The sequence below is a fragment of the Hemicordylus capensis genome, chromosome 9 (genome assembly GCF_027244095.1).
Source record: "Hemicordylus capensis ecotype Gifberg chromosome 9, rHemCap1.1.pri, whole genome shotgun sequence".
In the NCBI taxonomy this organism is placed as follows: domain Eukaryota; kingdom Metazoa; phylum Chordata; class Lepidosauria; order Squamata; family Cordylidae; genus Hemicordylus; species Hemicordylus capensis.
In genome coordinates this window covers 17264840-17291121 of record NC_069665.1, presented here as the reverse complement: position 1 = coordinate 17291121, position 26282 = coordinate 17264840, and the positions used below count along the sequence as shown (strand labels likewise).

The following is a 26282-nucleotide window of genomic DNA, read 5'->3' as shown; positions in this document are numbered from 1 at the left end:
GAGGGCAAGAGAGGGGAGAGGACAGAGATTCTCAAACTGTTACCAGTTCTATAGCTAGAGAGCATATTTTGAACTCTAGGTTGACTGCAGTCAGCAGTTCAAGGTTGAGACACTGACATTTCTCTTCCCATATTCTTACTCGTATCTTTCACAGAGTGCCTCCTTTGAATCCTCACTCCTGCTACCCACAAACAGTTCAGGATCAGTTGGCTTGCCTGTTTCAGACGAATGTTAGTTTTCTTTGCTGAACTGTTCTTCTAAGACACTTCTAACCCCTAGACTGTTTTTACTTTTCTGCCATGCTGATTACATGCTATCACATTGCATGCTTGCAGCATCTCTTGTATGTACAGAGATATACCACATATGAGTACATGAAGCTGCATTATACTGAATCAAATGACTGGTCAAGCTTCCTCAATATTATTTACACCAGGGGTTCCCAATCTTGAATCCGCAGATGTTTTTGGACTACAACTCCCATCATTCCAAGACAAGGTCAACAATATCTAGGACCCCAAGATCAGGAACCCCTGGTATACACTGACTGGCAATGGTTCTGCAGGTGAGGGTCTTTCATAGCCCTACCTAGTCAAGTCAATTTCGACTCCTGGCTCCCACAGAGCCCTGTGGTTGTCTTTTGTGGAATACAGGAGGGGTTTACCATTGCCTCCTCCATGCAGTATGAGATGATACCTTTCAACATCATCCTATATCGCTGCTGCCTGCTATAGGTGTTTCCCATAGTCTGGGAAATATACCAGTGGGGATTTGAACCATCAACCTTCTGCTTGTTAAGTCAAACATTTCCCCTCTCCTAGCAATTTTAGCAGTATTCCGTTTTAGAACCAAAATAGTGGGAAGATGGCAGCTTAAAAAGTTATAGAATATACCACACACACAGTGGACAAATCAAAATGAACAGGGCCTCTGTGGGATCAGGTACGATCCAACCCACTGGTAAGTTGAAGAATCACAACTTGGTAGTGCAGCAGGCAAGTCATGAAAACAAAGAGAATTCGTAATAAAACCACAAAATGCGCTATATATAAAAAGGTTGTCTTAAGAAAGGATTTAATACAGAGAGGTATAACTGTTATTCTCAGAAGACGATCTTCCTAATATTTTTGGAAGCAAGTCTTACTAGAGTCAATGAGGCTTAGTCAGAGGTATGTATAAACAGTAGTCTTAATCTGAGCTTCATTGTATATACCAAGGACAGGAGAAAGCTTTTGTATATCACTGTTGTGTATTGTAACACAATACCAGGTGCTCCACAGTGGGTGAACAGCCAGACACCAATTTCATCAAACTTAACTTTCAGATCTTCAAGTTACAGTTCCCAGAACCATTTCCAGGCCAACGAAAAACTCAAAGCAAACCTTACGCTTACCTTTTTGTCATCCGAGCCGCTGTGGCTGTAATAACCACTTGGATATAGTAGCGTCCATCTGCCACACGCAGAACAGCTGCTGGACACTCCCCATCATGATGTAGAGCTCTTGCATCATTCAAAACCTAATTGCAAATTTAGGGGAAGAAGGCAGGAAATAAGGTCAGGTACTTCCAACACAAGAAAGGAACAGGGACCAAACTGGTCCAGAGTTTCCCATTCGTTTTTTAAGGAAAGAGAGACATCCTTGAATTTGGAGTGGATGTAGAGGACACTCCCTTTGCATCTCAGATCTGTGTCTCTCATGCCTGCGAGTACCAACTCTCATCTCCACTTCCTGGCATGCACAGAAAACCACACAGTCTGGTTCTGCTCCACACTGAGCCACAGCAAGGAGAAATGAGGCAGGAAAGGCCAACAGAAAAGACTGTTTGTCATATTAGGACTAATTAAATAATGAGCCCCACTCACACATTATGTTAAACACTCATAGGATACACAGATCTGTGTGCAGGTACAGTTATTCAAATGTTATGTTAAACAGGGTGGGCAAACTTTATTGTGGCAGGAGGAGCCGTAGTTCAACAACAGCTGGAGGGTCGAAGTTTGCCCACCTCTACTGTATGTGTACCATTTATTTATTTTTTACATTTATATCCCGCTCTTCCTCCAAGGAGCTCAGAGGGATTACAAATAAGCATGTAGAAGATTACGTGCTTATTTTTACCCTCACAACAACTCTGTGAGGTAGGTGAGGCTGAGCAATACATGACTGGCGTAGAGTCACCCAGTGAGTTTCATGACTGGATTTGAACGTGGGTCTTTCCGGTTCTAGTCCAACACTCTAACTTCTATGCTATGCTGGCTCCTTCCCATACCTTTGAGGGGCCCATACCCAGGTTCACTTTTAAAATGAATACAGGTACAGTCATTCACATACGAACATGTTCCCTCATCTGAACACAGGTACAACATAATGTCTGGAAAGGGCTTTAGTTTATTAATCATGGTAGTTTTAGTCAATTAATCAGTTAATACCTGCATACATTTGCATAAGAAAAAAACCCAACAATTCTAAAAAGGGGGGAAAGAGCATGCTTCCCTTGTTTTTAGATAATGCACTCATGAGTTGCAGTAAGCATAAGCTTTGTTTTTAGATAATGCACTCATAAGTTGCTGTAGGAGGCCTTTCCTTTTCTCTTTCACCCGAGGAAATGCCTCTCCTAAGATGGTGCATCTCACCTGAAGCTTTTATAAATAACTGCATTAAAAATACATTTAAAGATCTGCTGCCTGGTTAATCAAGCGATGTATTTTAACTGAAGATTTGACTAAACACTGCAGCCCAAGTGATAAGACACATAAAAGACTTCATGCTAAAGTAGAAAGTTACCTCCAAGCTCAACGGTTAGGGCATAAGTTCCTTGTCCCTCCCCACCAGTAGCAGAAGCAGAATCAATTATGCCCACGTCAAAGGATCATCTTGCTGGACACAGAAGGGATCCTTTGCTCAACTGAGTTCTTGATCCAACACAGCTCAGAAAGTCACATACCTTCAGGATGTGTCCCAGTTGCCCATCTTCTCTGACTTCAGACTCTTTGTACTCCAGCAAAAGATTCACAATCCAAGGCTCCAAGTAGCAGGGCCCATCCCTGTTCGTCTGGCTGTCCTCACTGTCTAAACTGGGGAGCAGGCAGGTGGAGAAAGTGTATGTTAGTAAGGTTGGAAGACTACTAAAGCTTGCTGAGAAAAGACAGGGCTGAAAAAGAATATGCTGTTTTTGAGCTAATTCTGTAACATGCTTAGTTTGAATATTTGGTCAACCTCCGCCTTTGAGTTCCCTCCCCAAGGGGGTTCCGCTCCACCCCCATGACCTATTGCCACCAGGTAAAGACACATTTGCTTCAGCAAGTTTTTAATCTGTTGGTGGCTTAAGATGTTTTTACCGTGCTGCCATTTTATCAGTTTTTTATCTTAAAATTAAATGTATTAGTTTTTATGATTGTTATACTGTTTTTGATTAATTTTAATCTGGCTTTAAGTATTAATTTTAAGAGTACTAAAATTTTAATACGTTTAATCGAAGTATTAATTTACAAAATATTAATGTTTGAAAGAAGACAGAAACTAAGTCACTAAGCAAAAGGTGTTTCCGAAACAGCTCATCCTTTTTAACTAAAACATCATCTTTACTATCAGGCCACTAATCGACAAAATTATAAATATATCAACAGATTGCACACCTTGCGGAAAATCAAAATCCAAGTTCTGCATCTCAGATGTTTGAAGTACTAATATAATGAATATTTATATACCTCCTTTCAACAAAAGTTCCCAAAGCGGTTTATATATTGATTATCAGCTGTGGTGGCACAGCAGGGAAACAGCTTGCCTAAAGTGCAAGAGGCTCTAATCGTACCTCATCTGCATTTACCCCGTCATTCCCCATGGGTGAAGTGTGCAGTCAAGTCAGCGACTCCTGGAGACCACAGAGTCCTGTGGTTGTATTTGGTAGAATACAGGAGGGGTTTACCATTGCCATCTCCTGCACAATATGAGATGATGCCTTTCAGCATCTTCCTATATCACTGCTGCTCGGTATAGGTGTTTCCCATAGTCTGGGAAACATACCAGTCGGGATTCGAACTGGCAACCTCTGGCTTGCTGTGCCATTAGGTGGCTCATTCCCCATGGGTAGCTCCTAGGGAAACCAAAGTCGGTTGGGCGATAAGAGCATGATGAGTGCTACTTACACTATCTATGGGGTTTTTTTTGGGGGGGGGATGTTAAAATTTTGTTTAAAATTGCCCACTAGCCCATTTCTTTTGTGGGTTGGGTGGTAGGTAGTATCCATCATGCCCTACCACCCAACACACTTTGGTGTCCCTAGGAGCTACCCATGGGGAGTTTCGAGCTTCCCCATTGTTCCCTATGGCCGAAACAAGCTGCACTCCCAGAGTGCCGTCCTGAATACAAGTTTTGCATTGCAATTTGCAATGAGTTTGCAACCCTGCCTTGAAAAACACTGCAGAAGCACACAGTAAAAGGGAATCTGTCCCTCCCAACTCGGGTCACACATTTCAAGCACAGTCCAAAAATGGCCAAAAAGGGATCACTGACCCAGAATCCACTGCCAGGCACAGTGCCTGCACTGCAGTAACATCATTGGCACAAGTTGCTCTCTCACCCAAAATTATGACTCCTTACTTCCTAGGGTAATAGGAAGCTGCCATATACTGAATCACACCATTGGTGCATCCAGCGCAATTTTGTCTGCACAGACTGGCAGCAGCTTCTCCAAGGTTGCAGGCAGGAATCTTTCTCAGCCCTATCTTGGAGATGCCAAGATAGGGAGGGACTTTGCTTCCTAACATTACAACAGCTGCCACAGCAGCACCCTTAGCAGCAAGCAGAGCCATAAGCTCAACTAGAGTAATTTCAGTCACATTTTAACAGAGTTTGCCTTGAAATGCAGATTGCAGAGCAGAGCAGAACAGTGAGTGCAGCACAAGTTAGTCTCAAGGCCAGACTGGAGCTCATCACAGCAATCACCAAGAATTATTACACACATATACTCACAGCTGCCACTGTCCACTTCTCACCACAACACTATCTCACAAACAAAACAAACCACAACTCAAGGAAGGCAGACACTCAAGTTCTGCCTTGGCAATCTGAGATCCAGCAAAACCAAATAGTTACAGCAGCAATAGCACAGCATATTATACTCGGAGCGGAGAAAAGAAAACCACAGAATCAAACCTTCCTTCCGCCTCTCCCAATGTATGCCACTCTGGAAGAGGATACTATAAGGGCTCTCTCTGCCTCCAAATACCTTTGAATACATTTTGAAACTTCCCCCCTTTTGTGGAAACAACTTTTGGCAAAAGATAACCATAAAGTGTGCCGTCAAGTCTGTGTCGACTCCTGGAGACCTCAGAGCCCCGTGGCTGTCTTTGGTAGAATACAGGAGGGGTTTACCATTGCCATCTCCCGCGCAGTATGAGATGATGCCTTTCAGCATCTTCCTATATCGCTGCTGCCAGATATAGGTGTTTCCCATAGTCTGGGAAACATTCCAGCAGGGATTTGAACCAGCAACCTCTGGCTTGCTAATCAAGTCATTTCCCGATGCGCCATTAGGTGGCTCTCCTTTTGGCAAACCACGGTTCGAACCATGGTTCATGCACACCCCTACCTACAACAGTCCTGATCATGGCAACAGCTTTTTGTTGCTGTTGCCTTTGGTAGCTCCTCCTAGCCCACATAAATGGGACATCCGACTTGTTCAACATTGGCAAAAAATTACAATTTTGGATACTTCTATAAAATTACCTAAATACAAGTTGAGCAACAGCACGCACACTTGCAAATGCTGATAACAGAATTTAACTGTGTGTCCTAGGCACTCACCATAACACACACACACACACACACACACACACACACACACACACACACACACAATTTTTCATTAATCCAAGACAAATTGAAACATGAGCACTTTTCAGACATTATGCAATCTGGGGATGGTGTACCTGCATACAGGATCCCCCCACAAAAAAAAAATGTGGCTGAAAGCTCTCTACCTGATGTGACATACATGAACATCTGCCCTCACACATGCATTTGTCTGCAGAAACATGCTGTACTCATGGACAGGTCCTCCCAGTGATGAGAGCACCAGGGCACCCCAGTTGTTCCACATCACAGGAAGGATCTCTCCATGAGCACAGCATTTGTCTCTGCAGACACGTGCTGTAAGAGTGAAGAGCAAAGCAGCAGGATTCTCACACACGTCCCAGTATGGATGGGGCTTTCAAAAGTGTTAAATTTCCAGTCCACATGGTTAAGAAGGAGATGCAACAAGAGCACACTTTTCCCAACATCTTTTGCAGACATCCCAACGTCCTCCGGGTGTGTGTTTATTGAATGAGGGGACAGTTTGTCCATACTGCCACTCTGCACTTAAACTATTACTTGGAAGAACGCATGTAGGGGGCAGTCTGGGCCATTGAGACCCCACACATGATAAAGAAGAGTGCTGGGAGGACATCTGTGGAACACATCCGAACAGGCACACTCGGTGTGTTTGCCTTTTAAACACATGTGCTGGAAAAGCATTGTCTAAACAGGCCCATTATGTTCAATACACATAAAGAAACACACATCCTACCTACCAGGGCCCTCCGCTCATCATCTCAGGCCCTGCCACTAACACAGATTCGGTTGGCGGGGACTAGAGACAGGGCCTTTCTGGTGGTGGCCCCTCGGCTTTGGAACAGCCTCCCTGAAGAGCTTCGCCATACAGTGGTCTGTATATCGGTTCACTTTTTTAAATTATTTTTTTAAATCCTTACAGAAACAGTCCATTTATACATGTACAGTCACCCTGTACACATAAACATGGTGTCTCAATAGGGCTAAATTGAACAGGAGAATCTGAAAACTATCTTATTTTCTGGAGAGATTTGGTGGAGTGGAGGCCAAGAGGAACAACAAAGGAGAAGATATGCATCCCACTAATCTCCCTCACCTTTTAGCTGTGTGTCCACATATGCTTTTAGATGAGCAGCTATATTATCTGAAAAGAAATTATCTTATATATACATATATATAAAAATTGAATGTCTGTTCCCTATGCATTCCCGCGCCCTTTAAGCTATCGGCATCAAACTTGGCACATGACCCTAGGAGTAACACAGGGTACCTGGGAACCCCGACAACCACCTCGCACGGACAGGCAGATATATAACAGGTATAGCCACAGAACAGATAGGGAAGCAATAACAAAAAGAAACTTGCACCAAACTTGGCAAAGTGACCCTATGAGTAACATAGGGAACCCCGACAACCACCTCTCACAGAAAGACGGATATACAACAGGCATAGCCACAAAACAGATACGGATACAATAACAAACAGAAACTCGCACCATAAGCCTGAGCAATGCCAGGTACTTAAAGCTAGTTTTTTTAAAATATACGGCTTGTAATCAAAAAAAGTTATCACAGCCATTTACACAGAAAACAAACAACAGTAAGATTATGATGCCCTGTCTCTCAGAGGCTCACAACCTGAAAGGAAACACGAGGGGTTCAAGGATGCCAGGCTGGGTTGAATAGGGGCAGCTGCTCTCCTCCTGCTAAATACAGAGAGTTTGAAAAGTACTTTCCTCCCGGCTCCTTAGCAGGGTGTGCGCGCGTGCAGGGAAATCCCGCTGCAATAGAGACACAAGGCGCACGTGGATTTTAAGCCATCGTTGCAAACCCCCCGGGGATAACACGCAGCAGCGCCGGTGAAGGTGAGCAAGGGGTCAGTGCCCGGGGCGACATTTCCTAGGGGTGGCATCAGAGGCCGCGCTTGCAGCGCCTCGCAATCGCAGAGGTCTGCTTATTTGCTTTACGCATTCATCCCGCCCCCGATAAAGTCTCCGTTTGCTCGACAAAACCCAGCCACCTGAAATCCTACACGGCAAATTAAAAGAACCACCAAGAATAAAGCTTTAGAAGACGCTCTCCCAGCTGGGACTGCCCGAGCAAGCAGGTGCCGGCTAGAACTTCCCGGAGCCGGAGGGAGGACCAACCCCAAAAACAAAGCGCCAAAGCCGACCTCCCCCCCCCGGGGGGTTACAGACTCGCCGCTCTCCTACCCAGACCGAGGGCTGCTGCCCGCCCGGGTCTGCAAACGTACCTCTCGGAGCGCCGGTCCCCGGGCGACCTCCGCTCCCGCAGGCGGTACCGAGGTTGGTGGTTCATGGGGGCGGCTGGATCCCAGCTGGTGGTGCCTTCTCCGGCTGGCGGGGAGGCCTCATTCCCGCGCCGCTGCTCTCCGGCTCCTCCTTGCACCAGCCGTGCGACGACAGGATCCGACCTGGGAGGGCCGGAGGGCGGAGGCGACGGGCGGAGCTCGGGCATCCAGCCTCCCCGCTTCCAAGCAGCAGCGAGACAAGGCAGGAAGAGGAAGCGACGACAGCTCAGGCCTTTTCTAGACCGGGAGCCCGACCCAGCAAGATGTCGGCATCCTCTCTAGGCTAGGCTGTGTGGCAGCGGGGAAAGTGCAACCAGCAGAGGGTATCCTGAGGCTTGCACGTTCGGGAGGATGGAGGCGCTGACCTCCCCGGACTGCGATTCTCTGTGCGCGCTTACTTAGAAACGAGTTCACCCTAAACTGGCTTCTCTGCAGCGTCTAGACGATCAAGCTTTGAACTCGCTCTTCCCTCTCTTGTCTCCTTGCAAAAGGTGGAAGATTTCCCGGACACTTCTTTGCAGGCATGCATCGCAAGAGGATCATCCGGTTGCCTCTCGGGGTTTTTTTTGTTCTGGCAGAGCTTTAAAGGCATGCATGGCAGGCTGAAATTCACCGGCTGCAGCTTTCCACTCCCTGTATAGCAGAGGTGGGCTTAGGTAATTTTGGGGCCTGGACCCAAAGGCCTTTGGAGGCCCCCTTCTTCTGCAAATTAAGCATCATTATGCTCTGCCGGGCAACCACACCACCCAGGGCAGACTAAAGGAGATTTGCCCCCCAGGGGCTGTGAAGGCCCTGGACTTGGGCCCCGAAGTCCAGGGGTAAGAACACCTCAGTATATATGCCGCATGTGTCTGCAGCTGCTGAAGGCACAGGAGGCCTGTCAGAAAAGTTGGATATACTAATATGAATGGAAAGAATGCCCACTGAAATTCATTTTGGTATATCCACCCACCCCTCACAAACTGGCATAAATAGTTCTAGGTTCTTGCTTGCAAAGTTTCTGTTCACACCAGAAAGGCCAAGAGGAGTTCAGCACAAGAGGGTGGACTCTCCCTGCAACCAACCTGGTCTGCACGTGGAGGACACAGAAAGCAATTATGTTGGGGGTTTTCAAACGTGGGTCGCCAGATGTCACTGGGCTACAACTCCCATCATCCCCAGCCACAGTGGTGGCCATTGTGGCTGATGTTTAGAATCTTAGTCCAACAACATCTGGTGACCCACATTTGAGAACCCTTGCTAAATGAGTCCAAATACTCAAGGGGTGAGTGAGTATTTAGGGGAGGGGTGTCACCAGCCCTAAAGGATGATCACACAAATCCAGTTAGAACTGGGTAAGGTAAAGTGTGCTGTCATTGATTCCAACTCCTGGCAGCCACAGAGCCCTGTGATTTCCTTTGGTAGAATACAGGAGTTTACCATTGCCTCCTCCCACGCAGTGTGAGATGATGCCTTCCAGCATCTTCCTATATCGCTACTGCCCGATATAGTGCCAGTGGGGATTCAAACCGGCAACCTTCTGCTTGTTAGTTAAACATTTCCCCCCAGTGCCTTTTATTTTACAGAATCCAGCTGTATGATCCAAAGCACATTTACTAAGAAGTATGTCCACTCTAGCTGACTTCAATGGGACTTTCTCCTGGAAGCTGTGGTTAATTGGTGGCAATCATGTTGAAATGTTGCCTAGGGGTGGGGGAAGATTGAATGCCCCAAAGGGAGATATCAGGCAGTCTGGAGAGAACCACCTCTCACTGGCTGGATTCTCTCTCTCATCTTTCAGGCCACACACATGCCTGAACATGTTCCTTGGTTCTGTTAAGAATAGCCAGGGCTGTAGCAAGTAGCAATGCTAATCTCAGCCACAAATTAAATCTGTTTCCTGCCTGAAGAAATGCAGCATAAGGAATGTGACAATATTTTTGGACTATCTTCTACTGGGATAAGTCTATAAGCTGATCTTGAACCTTAACAAGCAAAGTTAAGAACAGCCCTGCTGGGTGAGGCCCAAGGCCTATCTAGTCCAGCATCCTGTTTCACATAATGGCCCAACAGATGCCTCCTTCATCCACCAGATGAAGTCCACAGGCAAGACCTGAGGGCATGCCCTCTCTCCTACTGTTACTGGTATTTAGAGGCATCTTGCCTCTTAGGCTAGAGGTGGCCTATAGCCCTTAGACTAGTAGTATTTGATAAGACTTGTCCTCCATGAATTTATCTAAGCCCTTCTGAAAGCCATCCAGGCTGATGGCTGTCACCACATCTTGTGGAAGAAAATTCCATAGGTTAATTATGCATTGTGTGAAAACCTTTTTAGGTTTAGGGCCTTTTGTTGGCCCTAAATTCCTGGGCAGTTTCATGGAATGACCCCTGGTTCAAGTGATATGCATGAGGGCGGGGGAGGAAGTCTATCCACTACACCATGCATGATTTTATAGACCTCTATCATGCCACCCTCTCAGTCATCTTTTTTTCTAAACTAAAAAGCTCCAGGTGTTGTAGCCTTACCTCGTAAGGAACGTGCTCTAGGTCCCTGATCATCTCGGATGCCCTCTTCTGCACCTTCTCCAGTTCTATAATGTACTTTTTAAAGAATAGTGACCAGAACTGTGGCTGCACCACAGAATTGTATAATGGCCTCATAAGGCCGTTATGAAATAAGCAGTTTTATTTTCAAACCTCTTTCTAATGATCCCAAGCAGGGAATTGGTCTTTTTCACAGCTGCCACACACGGAGTCAACACTTTGAACAAATTGTCCACCACAACCCCAAGATCCCTCTCCTGGTCAGTCTCTGACAGCTCAGAACAACACATCAGTGTATATGCAAAGTTGAGATTTTGTGCCCCAGTATGCATCACTTTACACTTGCTTACATTGAACTGCATTTGCCATTTTGTCCCCCAGTTTGGAGAGATCCTTTTGGAGCTCCTCACAACCTGTTTTGGATTTCACTACCCTAAATAGTTTGGTGTCATCTGCAAATTTTACCATCTTGCTGCTTACCCCTAGATCATTTATGAATAAATTAAAAATCACCAGTCCAAGTACAAATCCCTGGGGAACCCCACTTCCTACCTACTTTTTAATCTTTGTAAACTTCCCAGAGATGTAAGTTTTGGGCGGTATAAAAATATGTTAAATAAAAATAATAATAAATAATACTTCTATTGTGAAAACTGTCCATTTATTCCTACTCTCTGTTTCCTGTCCTTCAACCAGTTACCGATCCACACATGAACCTGTCCCCTTATCTCATGACTGCTAAGTTTTCTCAAGAGTCTTTGATGAGGAACTTTGTCAAAAGAAACATTTGGATTGGTCTGAGGAACGCTTTATTGTTTATTTTTTAGGAGATAAGCATGAAGAAGTTACTGGTAGGATTGCTTGTTTTTGTTCGGAAGCATGTAAAATAGGGTGTCTGCAAACTGGCTTTTACATTTTTATTTACGGTATGTTATTGTATTGTTCTTTGCTGTAGTGTTTATTTTTTCGATGACCGTAAATAAATGAATTCATTCATTCATTCAAATGATTTGCAATGACTGTGCAGATACAATTGCTAACAAGGATTGTTAGCAATCCCTGTTAATTGAGCAGAAAGGCACCTTTTTAAAATGGTGATTCTCTTTATTTAGCAGGGGGAGAACTGGTCCTATCCATCCCCAACACAGCATCCATCCAGTGGCTGCTGGCGGTGTCTATCTTGTTTCTTTTTTAGACTGTGAGCCCTTTGGGGACAGGGAGCCCCTTTCAAAATTAATTAATTAATTTCTATGTAAACCACTCCGGGAGCTTTTGTTGAAAAGCGGTATATAAATATTAGTAGTCATTGTCGTATTTAGAAATTTGGCCTCTTCGTAAATTCACCTGTGTGAATTTACCCAGTCTGTGTGTGCGTAATTGAAGGAACCCATTATTACAGCTCTTTCTCTCTTTGATGCCTCCCTGATTTCCTTCTGCAACACCCAGTCACTGTCAGCATTTTGATCAGGAGGGCGATAGCACGTCCCCAGTAGCACACTTCCTTTCAGGTTGATTGAAGACAACAACCTTAAATCAACTGCAGAAGCTAAAGCCCATCATTAGAGCCCATGCCTTTCAGGTGGCAAATCATGAGATGACCTCCTTTGGAGACCCCTGGAGCGCTGCTGCTGGTCAGAGCAGACACTACCAAGTCAGATGTGTTAGTGGTCTGGCTTGGTATGAAGCAGCTTCATATGTTTTGGGAGCAATCTCTCAGCCGTAGACAGAGTGCATGCTTTGTTATGCAGAAGCTATAGGGAAAGGCCCCCTCTCTAAAACCCTGGAATGTTGCTGCCAGTCAGAGTAGATGATACTGAGCTAGATGAACCAATGGTGTGACTCAGTATAAAGCCGCTTCCTGTGTATTTAATTAGGTATGCAAGCACTAAAAGGATAGGGAAGCATTTCTGACACAATATTGCCACCTGTGGGATGCAGCAGGAAATACAGATTGGTATTTTAGGATACAGAAGACACGGCTGGGGGGGCGTTGTATGGTGGGGAAAGTGCTCTGCAGAGGGTCTCCACATGCACAAGCACACCAGGCACGCACAGCCACATACACCCAGGAGCAGTGCCTGTATGGCTCCCTCTCCACTCTCATGCCATGATCAAACAAGGAGCTGCAAATTAGGAAGACAGGAACATAGGAAGCTGCCCATTGCTCCATCGAGCTCAGTATTGTCTTCACAGACTGGCAGCAGCTTCTCCAAGGTTGCAGGTCAGAATCTCTCTCAGCCCTATGCTTTGGTAGTTTGTTGGTTCAATTAAAAAAAATCTTGTCCTATTAAAAAATAAATAAATCTTGTCCTATCTTGGAGATGCCAAGGAGGGAACTTGGAGCCTTCTGCATGCAGGCATATAGATGCTCTTCCCAGAGCGGCCCCATCCCCTCAGGGGAATCTTAAAGTGCTCAGACACGTCTTCTCCAATTCAAATGCAAACCAGGACAAACTCTGCTTAGCAAAGGGGATGATTCATGCATGCTACCACAAGACCAGCTGCCCATGCAGCCAGCAGACTGCTGGCTGCATGAATATATGGATTAGGACAGGCAGCAGCATGGGAAGCTGCCATATACCGGGTCAGACCCTTGGTCCATCTAGCTCAGTATTGTCTACACAAACTGGCAGCGGCTTCTCCAAGGTTGCAGGCAGGAGTCTCTCCCAGCCCTACCTGGAGATGACAGGGAGTGAACCTGGGACCTTCTGCATGCAAGCAGATGCTCTACCACTGAGCTACAGACCCATCCCAGAAAAGGTCCATTCATACCCTACCTGGGCAAGCGTGGCATAGTGGTTAGAGTGCTGGACTAGGACCCGGGAGACCAGAGTTCAAATCCCCATTCAGCCATGATACTAGCTGGGTGACCCTGGGCCAGTCACTTCTCTCTCAGCCTAGCCTACTTCACAGGGTTGTTGTGAAAGAGAAACTTAAGTATGTAGTACACCGCTCTGGGCTCCTTGGAGGAAGAGCAGGATATAAAATGTAAATAATAATAATAATATTTCATTTCCCATTTCATTTTACTGCCTGATCGCTTATGACAGGGAATACGAATACGACAGATATTTATATACCACTTTTCAACAAATGCTCCAGAAGCGGTTTACATAGACAAAAAAATAAATAAAATGGCTCCCTGTCCCCAAAGGGCTCAGTCTAAAAAAAAGAAACATAAGGTAGACATAGGAAGATAGGAAGCTGCCATATTCTGAGTCAGACCCTGGGTCCATCTAGCTCAGTATTGTCTTCACAGTCTGGCAACGGCTTCTCCAAGGTTGCAGGCAGGAATCTCTCCCAGCCCTATCTTGGAGATGCCGCCAGGGATTATCTTGGGACCCTCCAGGGTTCCAAAACTTGGAACCTTCTGCTCTTCCCAGAGCGGCTTCATCCCCTAAGGGGACTATCTTTACAAGGCTCACACATCAAGTCTCCCTTTCATATGCAACCAGGGCAGACCCTGCTTAGCTAAGGGGACAAGTCATGCTTGCTTACTACCACAGGACCAGCTCTCCTCTCCAGCAACAGCCACTGGAGGGATGCTGTGTTGGGGCTGTGTAGGGCCAGATGCTCTCCCCTGCTAAACAAAGAGAATCAACACTTTAAAAAGGTGCCTCCTTTGTTTAGTTAGCAAGGGAATACAAAGTGAGAACCAAGGCATGGATGGGGGGAAGCTCCTTCTATGCACCTTCATCCTTCATCAATGAGGTGGGAAACCTGTGTCTGGGTTGTGCCATTTCAGACTGCAGCTGGGGCTCAGTGATGGAATGTTCCTCCTTATGGGGTACAGGAAGGGGGGCTTCTCTGTACAAAGAAAACTAGGATGCTGGAGAAAGATACACCAGAACCCTTCTCCCAGACATCTAGTTCTGTATATGCAGAAATTATGGAGGAGCACTCCATCATATGGACTGCAGTCTGAAGTGGTTTAGACCAGACACAATGAGGCCCAGCTGAAAAGAGAAGGTTGGGATTCTGGCAAGGAGTGCAATGCTCACTGCTAGCTCACCTCTGAAACATCTCCCAAATACTGACCTTCCCAAACGTGGGCCCCCAGATATTGTTGCTGGACTACAGCTCCCAATATCCTCAGAGCGACATCGAGTCGATGTCGACTCCTGGCAACCACGGAGTCCTGTGGTTGTCTTTGGCAGAATACAGGAGCGGTTGACCCTTGCCACCTCCCACGCAGTATGAGATGATGCCTTCCAGCATCTTCCTATATTGCTGCTGCCCGGTATAGGTGTTTCCCATAGTCTGAGAAACATACCAGCGGGGATTCGAACTGGCAACCTCTGGCTGGCTAGTCAAGTCATCTCCCCGCTGTGCCGTTAGCAGGCTGCCCCTTCTCTAACATCTTGAAGACTGCAATTCAATTTAGAATCCAGTGTGTCTCAGCCAGTGGTTTTCAGAAATCAGAAATCAGCTTTTATTTCGGTCAATGACCAGAACACAAAAAAGAGGGAGAGAGACATCATAAAATGGCAATACGCAGATGTAACAAAACTTGGCCACAGAATGAGTACTCATACTATCAAATTTAGACAGTAAAAAATCAAGATAAGAGTCATCTGAACGGCCAGGAAAAGACTTCAACAGTGGTTTTCAACTGGCGTCGTAGGCACACAGAACTCTCCATCAGATGCCGTTGCCTGCTGCTCTGCTCTGCGTCCTCCGTCACAGCCCAGTGGGCTGTTCCCTTCCCAATAACTACCAAACACCACAACCGCTTGAATCATTCCGTTTGACAAATGAGTATAAAAGCATTTTAAGCATTTTAAATTATTTTAAAGAACTTCACATTAGTTTTAGCACCTTAGATTAGGACTAGCTTGACGGGCACCGTGCATCCGCACGCTAGTTGCTCTCCTCATCCCCGGCCACAGACCCTCATCCCAGAGACCTCCCCACCCTCCTGCTCCTCCTCTTCAGCTGCCCCATCTTTCTCTTGCCGCACATGCACTTAGCACTGCTTGGACAGGGCTTGCCACGTACAACCTAAGCCTTTTTTATAGATAAATTTTTTTTAATACTTTTTTTTTTTAGTTGTCTTATGAGTTTTCAATCCGTACGCCTCTTTGGGCCACTTTGGAAAATGTGGCGTATAAATGTAATCAGTCACTCAGAGTTCAGTCTATTAATTGGAGCAGCAGCCAAGCTGAGCCGACAAAAGGAGGTGCAAATGCTGTTAGTTGCTGCTCATTTGTCAGCTGCCGAAATGATATTCCTGGTTTATGCTTCGGCGTGAAGGTAATGGGAATTGGTGTGTGTAATTGGGTGTAGCGGAGCATGCACTGCAGACACGAGGCACAAGGGTACTAGCAGAAGGGCTGGAACGGAAACAAGGCAGTGGGTAAGGTTCCCAGAGCTGCCAGATGTTGTGGCTAAATTGTTCTCTGTATCCATAGGAACATAGGCAGCTGCCATATACTGAGTCAGACCACTGGTCCATCCAGCTCAGTGTTGTCTACCCAGACTGGCAGCGGCTTCTCCAAGGTTGCAGGCAGGAATCTCTCTCAGCCCTATCTTGGAGATGCCGCCAGGGAGGGAACTTGGAACCTAGCGTGGATGGGCAGAGGGGAGCTGAGTTCGGAAGGAAGGGATCTTCCCCTTGTGAGACGTCTGACAACGATCCCAGCAACAACAACAACAAAAGGACTCGGGCGGCTCCAAATCCAAAAGGCACAAGCTGGCAAGAGAACCTTTCAGATAGCTGAAAAGTGCTGGCTTCAAGCCAAGAGACCGTCCGACAGGGGGAAAGGTGCACATTGGTCTGGTGAAGCAAGATATTTGCAGGGCTTTTGTGCAGCCCACGTTATGGGCAGGACCGATAAGGAGCCGCCTTCAGCGTGTGCACCCAGCCCAGCCTGCAAGCTATCCGGCAGCAGAAGCCACAGCCAGGGTGGGAAGGGAAGGGAGGCTCCTAATAAAGGGTGGACCCAGGGCAAGCCTCACTCTCTGTCCCAAGTGGTTGACATCCTACCTACTGCAGTGAGAGCTGAAGGGATCCTCCTGGGATTGAAGAGCTGCAGGTTCAAGGCAGCAGGACAGAGAAAGGGCAGCAAGAAGTATAGACGGAACCAACCACCAAACCCTATCACAGCATGGAACAGCTTTCAACAAGCAATCATTGAAGATTTCCTCTATAAACTCTATCTGATGTTAACGTTCGAGCCTGGCACTCATAGTCCATGAAGTCAGGCCCCCAAATTTTGACCATCTTGGGGAACAAATGCTCATAATAATTTGTGGCCAGCAACCTGCTGCTTCTGCTAATCCTCACTGGGTCAGGCACCTGCCTCACCCAGAGTCCTCAACAGTCCACCTGTGGCTTTCATCTTTCCATTGCCACCACCCTCAGCTGTCCAAAGGTCTCCAGCTCCCTCAAAGAGCTCTGCCTTTTTCTGCCTTTACCCCCCGCCCCTCTCTCTCTCTCTCTTCCTGTTGTTGCTCCGTAAATTGCAGGCGAATTGAGGGCAATGAGATAGAGAACAATTTCAGCACAGAAGACAGCACTTCAGATCCAAAAACACACCTTTCAAGCAAGTTTGAGATCCAGCATCTTGTGTCTTAAAATGAAAGCACACACTTAACACTCTAGAGACAGTTGTGGGCCTTGAAGACATCAGTAATAGCCTGCATAATGACTAAAAGCTAGGGTGGTCTAGTGGTTAGAGTGCCCGAATAGGACTGGGAAGAATGAGGTTGCATCAGAAATTGCCTTATACAGAGTCAGACCCTTGGTCCATCTAGTTCAGTATTGCCTACATCAGGGGTTCTTAAAAACATAAGACCAGCCCTGCTGGATCAGGCTCAAGGACCATCTAGTCCAGCATCCTGTTTCACACAGTGGCCCACCAGATGCCCCTGAGAAGCCCACAGGCAAGAGGTGAGGGCATGCCCTCTCTCCTGCTGTTCCTCCCCCGCAACTGGTACTCAGAGGCATCCTGCCTTTGAGGCTGGAGGTGGCCTGTAGCCTGCAGACTAGTTGCCATTGATAGGCCTGCCCATGAATTTGTCTAAGCCCCTTTTAAAGCCATCTCAGCTGGTGGCCATCACCACATCCATCACAGAGAATTCCATAGATTAATTAAGCATGATATGAAAAGGTACTTCCTTTTGTCAGTCCTAAATTTCCCAACCTTCAATTTCAGGATATGACCCCAGGTTCTAGTAATGTGAGAGAGCAAGAAAAATGTCTCTCTATCCACTCTCTCTACTCCATGCATAATTGTATACACCTCTATCATGTCTCTCCATAGTAACCTCTTTTCCAAACTAAAAAGTCCCAGATGCTGTAGCCTAGCCTCATAAAGAAGGTTTTTCAGGCCCCTGATCATCTTGGTTGCCCTCTTCTGCACCTTTTCCAGTTCTACAATGTCCTTCTTAAGATACAGTGACCAGAACTGTACGCAGTACTCCAAATGTGGCCACACCATAGATTTGTATAAGGGCATTATAATATTAGCATTTTTGTTTTCAGTCCCCTTCCTAATGATCCCTAGCATGGAATTGTGCCTTTTTCACAGCTGCCGCACACTTTCAACACTTTAAATGAGCTGTCCACCACAATATATCTCCTGGTTAGTTACTGACCAGGACCTCAGACCCCATCAGTGCATATATGAAGTTGGGTGGGTGGGGGGGGGTTGTCCCAATATGCATCACTTTACACTTGCTTACAATGAACTGTATTTGCTATTTTGTCGCCCACTCACCCAGTTTAGAGAGATCCTTTTGGAGCTCCTCACAATCTCTTTTGGATTTCACTACCCTAAATAGTTTGGTGTCATCTGCAAATTTTGCCACTTCACTGCTTACCCCAATTTCTAGATCATTTATGAATAAGTTAAAGAGTACTGGCCTTTACCTTGGTTCATGGGGTAAATTCGGGTGGCTCATGGAAAATCTTTGTTGCACTAATTTAATTTGCTTCTTGGTGCGCCAAAATAAAAGTTCTTGAAAATAACTATCCTATTCCACCACCAACCCCCTCTAATTTGTACTGGGGCCTTTTAAAAATGTATAAATTGGGAAGGTCCATCGGTACTACTTGAGGAACTGGGGGTTAAGAACTGCTGGTCTACACTGACTGGCAGCAGCTCTCCATAAATCCAGTCCTTCCTGGAGATTATTATTATTAATTCTGCCAAGGATTGAACCTGGGACCTTCTGCATGCAAAGCAGGCACTCTTCCACTGAACTATGGCCCTTCCTTCCCAGTCATAAAGCTCACTGAGTGACCTTTCAGCTCAACCTGCCTTAAATGGTTGTTGCAAGGAAAAACCACCCTGAGCAGCTTGGAGAACATGCAAGATTATAATGCAATAAAATGAATAAAGTACCTACCTTGTGCCAGTCCAGTGCCTAGTGAGATGGGCAGAGCAAGGAACATTTGCCCTCAGAAATGTTAAGAAAAAGATGGACAGAGATGCAATACCTTGGTGGTCTTCCTTGTGGGTCTTCCTTCAGATTGTCCTCCTGCAGTTGTACCAATATCTGAGTCTGTTGCTCGCCTCGCACTGACACCACCAATTTCCATCTTTTCTTTGTGGTATTGGCCCAACCTGCAGCAGTGAGAAAAAGCATTTGAGGTCATTGGAAACTAAAATTACCTTGCTAGAGTCTAAGGGGCAGAAATATATCTCCTTTCTTGCATCTGGTCACTGCATCAGCAGGACTACAGCTTGTAATAAATCCTGCAGGGGGACAGACCGAAACATTCCCATTAATACTGAGCAGCAGCATCTGCACTTTCCTCCATCATAAACATAAGCCAGGCTCTTCTCACAGAAGAGCACTCATCCAAGGTCATCCATGGAGGCTGCTGCGATGTGGCTGGCCTGCAAGTTAAGGACTCCAACTTCCTACTTGTGGAGACGTAGAGGGGCCCCTTGGCTTGTCATTTAGGCTTTCTCCAAGGACAGTAGGGTCTTGCCCACTCCACTGCAAGCAGATGGCATGGCCATTATTGCTGGGGCAGGATGTTTGGAAAATGAGAAGGTAGACCCCCAGGGAGCAATGTTCTCACCTTCTTTCCCTGCCGGAGAATGGAACAATTTAATTCCCTCCTTCAAATTGCAGTGGGCTGCAAATCTAGAGAAAGGGGCTGGAGTGACAAAGTGGGTCAAGTATGCTGTCCAAATAACCCCTGCTAACTGAGCAAAGAGGCACCTTTTCAAGTGGCGATTCTGTTATATGTGGATTTTTCCTCACTCTCATGGTGTAGCCATGTTATGTGTCAGCTGGGCCCCAAGAGTACACCATAGCACAGCATTCCTCCAGTGGCTTTTGTTGGTGTCGAAACGTAAAGGTGTGCCGTTGAGTCCATGTTGACTGCCGGCGACCACAGAGCCCTATATACGGGGGCGGGGGGTTGCATTGCACCCTCCTGCGCAGTGTGAGATGATGCCTTTCAGCATCTTCCTATATCGCTACTGCCTGATATAGGTGTTTCCCATAGTCTGGGAAACATATCAGCAGGGATTTGAACCGGCAACTTCAGGCTTGCTAGGCAAGTCATTTCCCCGCTGCGCCATTAGGTGGTTTTTTCTTGGGGTCTACCTTATGCTTATTTTTAGATTGTGAGCCCTTTATATATTTATTTATTTTTCTATGTAAAGTGCTTTGGAAACTTTTTTTTAAAATGGGAAATATAAATAGGAGGAGGAGTAAATTCACATTGCAGGCTCAACAAAGTCACAAATTACCCCCAGGGAAATTAATCACTGGCTGGGTTCAAGCGTAATGATGACAAACCATGATGCAGCATTATGAGCACAAGCCTCAAGCACAGAGGCACCTTTTCAAGTGGTGATTCTCTTCTAGTTTGCAGAGGGAGAGCAACTGGCCCTATTCTGTTCCAGCACAATATCTTTTCCAGGGTCTGTTGTTAGAGTCTCCTTGGTGTTTCTTTTTGGACTGTAAGCCCTTAGCAGGCAGGGAGCCATCTTCTCATTGCTTTTGCTTGTAAACATAGGAACATAGGAAGCTGCCTTGTCCATCTAGCTCAATGTTGTCTACACAGACTGGCAGCAGCTTCTCCAAGGTTGCAGGCAGGAGTCTCTCTCTCAGCCCTATCTGGAGATGCCAAGGAGGGAACTTGGAACTTTCTGCATGCAGATACTCTACCCAGAGCAGCTCCATCTCCTGAGAGAATATCTGACAGTGCTCACACATGTCTCCCATTCAAATACAAACCAGGATGTGCCCTGTTTAGCAGGTGCCTTGTGCCAGGATGTGCCTTGTTTAGCAAAGGGAACAACTGATGCTTGCTACCATTGCCATTAATGCTTGCTCCAAGACCAGCTCTCCTCCTCAGCTCTGAGAACTTTTTTAATGTCAAAAAGTGGCATGTAAATATTGTTAATCATAACAATAATAAATACCAGTTGCTGTAAGGCAACTGTGGAAGAAAGCTTCATGCCTTGGCTGCAGACCTTCCCTCTTGTTGGCCACCATGGGAAGCAGAATGCTGGACAAGAGGGACCTTTGATCTAATCCATCAGCTTTTAATGTTCTGGCTTTGCTGGATAAAGGAGATAAAAAAATTACAAAGCATTTTGTGCACAGAATGCTGTTCCAGAAATGGTACATAGCCCACTGCTGGAAAACGATTGGCTGTCCTGTAGTTGCCAGAGCCAGAAATTTTATTCCAAGTCTCGCCAGTGTGTATATTCCTTTAAAGCGTAAAATCAAACAAAAAAAAGCAGGCAGTAAAACTGTGAGAAGAATCCCTTTCATGTTTAAAAAACACATTTCTAACCCCTGTGGTGGGAGAAAAAAACTTGGCAAATGTCAATGTGACAGCATAAAGATCTAAAGGCTTTGATCCAAAAATAAAGAAGTTGCATCAAGAAACTTTTTTCCCCTTTAAAGTTAAAATTCATGACACTAAAACAATCTCGTGGGGCTGGGAAGGAGTTTTGTTAATTCAAGGTTTGGAAGGTTTTGCCACTGGCAACTTTCCTTTGTTACTATTTTTAATGGCTGGGAGGAGTAGCGGGATAAACAGAGTCTGGCTCTTATATGGGGTGGGCGGATGATATTGAGAGTGTAGCAGTGCTTGAATTATGGGGGGGAGGGGGCAGAGGGAAATCTTGGCACAGCCTCTCCCCCCGCCCCGAATTTTGCATAAATTCTGGCTTTATGCAAGAACGCTCTAGAAGCATAGCACAGGCAGTTACTTACTTGGTATCCCCGAGCAGGGGGTTCCCAACGCTTGTTTAAGACATGTACCCCTTCTGCTGCAAACGTTCAGCTCAGATACCCCCACAGAGATTGTGTGCAAACACACATACACACAAATTTAAGCGTTACAGTTCCAAGACAGGCTACTCCAGTCACTGGTTTACATCCAGACTAAGTTACTCGTGAGAACTCTCATTGAAATTAATGGGACAAGTTTACTTGTTCTCTTACATGAGAGTAAAGGTCAAGTGTGCCATCGGGTCAGAGTACAGGAGGGGTTGACCATTACCTCCTCCAGCGCAGTATGAGATGATGCCTTTCAGCACCTTCCTATATTGCTGCTGCCCGATAATCCCATAGTCTGGGGAACAGACCAGCAGGGATTTGAACTGGCAACCTCATGCTTGCTAGGCAGGTCATTTCCCCGCTGTGCCATTAGGTGGCTACTAAATGAGAGGACTCAGTGCTAATTTTCTGAAGCCTATCAGTGAGGCTAAGGGGAGGGGTATGCAGAGGTTCAGCACATGGCCAGACAAACAAAAGCAGGGGGGCTTCAGCCAGCCCCCAGCCCCTCCTGCAGTGGACACATCGCTGAGGAGGCATCCACTTCAAGCCAGTGACCCTCAAATGTGGGGTATGGGATACAGCTGTGTTTCTCAATGTTTTGGAGTCATGGACTGGTACATTATTTGTTTGCAGTTTCCCGGACCAGCCATTAGTAAGGGGGTCTTCCCCCTCACCCCTTATACAAAAAAGTCTATTTATAAGCGTCTTCCCTTACTTTCTCCCATTTTTGGCCTCCATTTTTCCTTCCTTCCTTTATTTTCCCCATTTTCCCTCCCCGCCGCTTCCTTATTCTCCCTCTCTCCCTGTTGAATCTGTCTTTTCCTATTCATTCTCATGTCCCCTCCATCTTTCTTCCTTTATTCTAGAACATTCTGGAATAAGGGGGAGCTCATGGATGCAGGTGGGCTGTCTCTGCCGCTTGTGCAGTAGGAGGGAAGGCTTAAAATAGCCTTGGAGAGTGGGAAGGAGGATTTGAGCTATTCTGCTGTGTGTGCATAAGTTTGGAGATGGGCTTATTGTTGCCACCCCCAAGTTTGTGAAACTTTGCTCATAAGTGGCAGTAACAAGGTGGAATGAGGAAGAGATGGGGGAGAGCAAGGAGGAAGGGGAGGAGGACTGCAAAAACGGAAGAAAAAGAAACAGCAGTCTCTCTAGGATTCCAGCACATTCAAGGACAACCAGTGTGCAGACTTCTGGACAGAAATGTTGGGGAATAAGCCAACATTCACAGTCTCTCTTCTACCCCGCTTTGTAATAGCACTAAGAAAGTTGATTAATCAAATAAGTTCTAATAGATTAAATATGCATGCGCTTACAAAAAGTATATTTTCTTTGGTTTTAGATGGTACATGAATGTGCCATCTTATTGCAGGTGCCATGTTAGAAGAGGCATTCTCTCTTGTGTGAGAGTAAGGGGAGCATGCCTCTTCTAAGGTGGTGCATCCCATTTGCATATAGGTTATTTAGGAAGCTGTCTTATATGGAGCCAGACCCTTGGTCCAGCTAGCTCAGTATTGTCTACACTGACTGGCAGCAACTCTGTAGGGCTGCTGCCAGATGGAGCCCTTCCCTCCCTGGCAATGCTGGGGATTGAACCTTGCTGTATTTCTTAATATATATATTTTAGATGCAGTCACATGAAAAACCAACTAACATTTAGACAAACATCTATTGTCCAATTAATGGGAAATGCCTTTTTAGGCTGCAATCCTAAGCACACTTACTAGTGAGTAAACCCCCTTGAACACAATGGGACTGAGTCCTGAGTAAGCCATAGAAAGAACTGCACAGTAGAAAGCTTTTTAATCAATGATCTGATTGATTAATCCATCAAATGTTGCAGATCTATATGCTACTCAGAAAGGAAAGAAAGGTAGAGTGACTGGGATGTGTGGAAGAGACAGGACTTGTGAATCTTGCCCATTTCCACTACTCTCTCAAGAGGGACCTCTTGTGATAGAAAGATGGTATCGGAGAAAGTGGGAACCCACTGGTAATTTTAAATTATGTACAAAGGGGCAGTTAATTTATGCAGGGTTGCTGCTTCCTGAGAAATATTCAGGGAACTGCAGGAAGAGGCTACAGTTGGAGCCAGGGAATAACCAAGGAGGATAACTTCCTTAGTACATGGTGTGCCTTCATTAGTCATGTCAACAATACACTACTCACAGCTGTAAATCCGGACCTTTCTTCAAACTGCTGGAGAGGATGCGAAATCAAAGGCACATTCTTTCATCAATGTTGGTCCAGCCCGTTAGTCACAAAGTTCTGGCTTTGGGTGGATAAACATAAAAACATTTTTCCCCCAAACAAATATCACTTTACAACCACATCACTTTCTATTAGATTTAGCTAATCTAGTAGAAAGGAGAGAGAGCAGGTCTTGTGGTAGCAAGCATGAATTATCCCTTTTGCTAAGCAGTGTCCACCCTGGTTGCATTTGAATGGGAGACTACATGTGAGCCCTACTATTGGACAGACCTGGAAAAGAAAGGGCATCGCTCTATTAGGTGTTGGTTTGGAAAAATCTTGTCTGCTATAAATATGGACAAAATGTCTTCACTGTTTAAAACTAAATCATTTGATCGTTTGGGTCTTATATATAGAATCTGAGGAAATACCTTTTATTAAAGCCTCTTCTTTAAATGTAATCTATTTGGTATAATTAAACCTCTTGATACCATTGTCAGTGTAAGAAGCATGTTCTTTCACCCAAAACACAATATTCTTCTAAACTCTAAATATTTTTTACTAGGCAAATAAGCAGTTTATTACTGGAAATTGCTTTCAATATTTATGTTGTTATATTGTTGAAAACAATAAATAAATGCTTTTTGTTTGTTTAAGAAGATTGCCCAAGAGACCATTTAGTCAACGCTCTTTTTGGTGGGATGTGTTGAGATAGGAAGTGTCAGAAACAATTATGCTGCTTGAGAATATTTTCTTACTTTGTACCATTGGCACTCAGAAAATGAAAAGGGGTGCGGGGAAGACTCCTAAAGTCACCAGCCCCTTTGGGGTCTTCTCCCCGCCTCTTCATGTCCGGTTGCTGGTGCCACATCATTTTTCTCCACCATTGGCACTCCCACAACAAATGATATATTGGTTAATCCATTTGGCAATAGTTACCCGCTGGATTCAGTACTGACACATTATTGCAGTTACATAACTTTCATGATTGGAATGCTCCGTATTCTGCATTAGGCTTTTTTTGTAAATGAAGTTCTTCACAGGGTTGTTGTGAGGAGAAACTTAAGTTTGTAGTGCACCACTTTGAGCTCCTTGGAGGAAGAGTGGGATATAAAATGTAAAAAAAAAAAAAATACATAAATCTATCTATCTAAAAGGTGAAGTCAAACCCAGCACCCTCAGGCAGCTCCTGAGACCCCCAGCAGGACCCACTGCTAGCTGCTTCAGTCTGCCCCTTGTCCTCTTGGGGGAAATTGGACTGACAGTTTTTTCCTCCCACAATGCCCTCAAAATAGCCTTGCTCCGGAGCATTATGGCAAATGTCATTCCACATACAAGAAATGGTGGCCACCAGCGGAGACCATCATTCCCACCCCCCCCAATGACATTACGTAAAGGGCATTGCAGATGACAGTTGCTAAGAAGAGCTCCATTGCTGCCACCATGGTTGATGACAGCATTGAAGTGGGGGGGAGGACCCACTGTTAAAGTAATCCCCCTTCTGATAGTAGGGGGGGCCACACATGTGCATGGGGGCCTGCCAGAGGTCACTTGCCAAGGCCCGACCACAAACCTGGAAACTGCTCCGGCTGGAGTTTCTCTATCCCCCATCTCCAGTATGAGTGCTATGAGCAACAAAAGCCTGATTCAAACATTATTCTGTGCAGGTATATAGATATGTGTACACTCGTACCTATGTTTATGTGAATGACTGTACCTGTGTTCATTTAAAAAATGAACCTGGTTACAGGCCCTTCAAATGCATGGGACAGATAGGAAGTGTAATTCTGTGCATCCGTGTTCAACCTAACATGTGTATGACTGTACCTGTGTACAGATCTGTACCTGGGTACACTATACACTAATTGTACGAGCAGGAGCGTAACAAGGTTGCAGTGGGCCCAGAGACAAGATTTTAAAATGCCTCCACCTCACTGAAACTCAGCTCATGAAGTAAAGAAATAATCTCCTATGTGCCACAATAGAACATCATCCTAAATTATTTTTTTAAAGGTTTTGTAAATTGTGGACGATGCAAGTCATTTGATGGTACTAGGGAAAGACATGCTGTTCTGGTAGCTCCAGGTCTTCACACTCACGTCAATTTCGGAGGATGAATACAACTGAAGGAAGCCCGGGCGGGTGCGTGGCTGGGGGAGTCAGTCA

General features: G+C 45.7%; 1 protein-coding gene across 5 annotated transcripts in view; it reads right to left on the bottom strand.

Moving 5' to 3' along the window:
• ACD (ACD shelterin complex subunit and telomerase recruitment factor) overlaps positions 1-25094 on the bottom strand; it is a 40517-nt gene extending 15423 nt beyond the window's left edge. Inside the window, exons 1-4 of one of the 5 annotated variants that reach the window (XM_053270902.1) lie at positions 25076-25094; positions 19111-19237; positions 2947-3076; positions 1394-1518 (exon numbers count right to left, since the gene is read on the bottom strand). In XM_053270902.1, the coding sequence (XP_053126877.1) occupies positions 1394-1518; positions 2947-3076; positions 19111-19237; positions 25076-25079 (386 nt within the window). In that variant the 5' untranslated portion in view covers positions 25080-25094. Of the gene's footprint in view, positions 1-1393; positions 1519-2946; positions 3077-8087; positions 8529-19110; positions 19275-25075 lie in introns of those variants that run through there. The other 4 variants (XR_008311243.1, XM_053270905.1, XM_053270904.1 and 1 more) reach the window with 4 other exon arrangements.
• Between the last annotated feature and the right edge of the window lie 1188 nt (positions 25095-26282).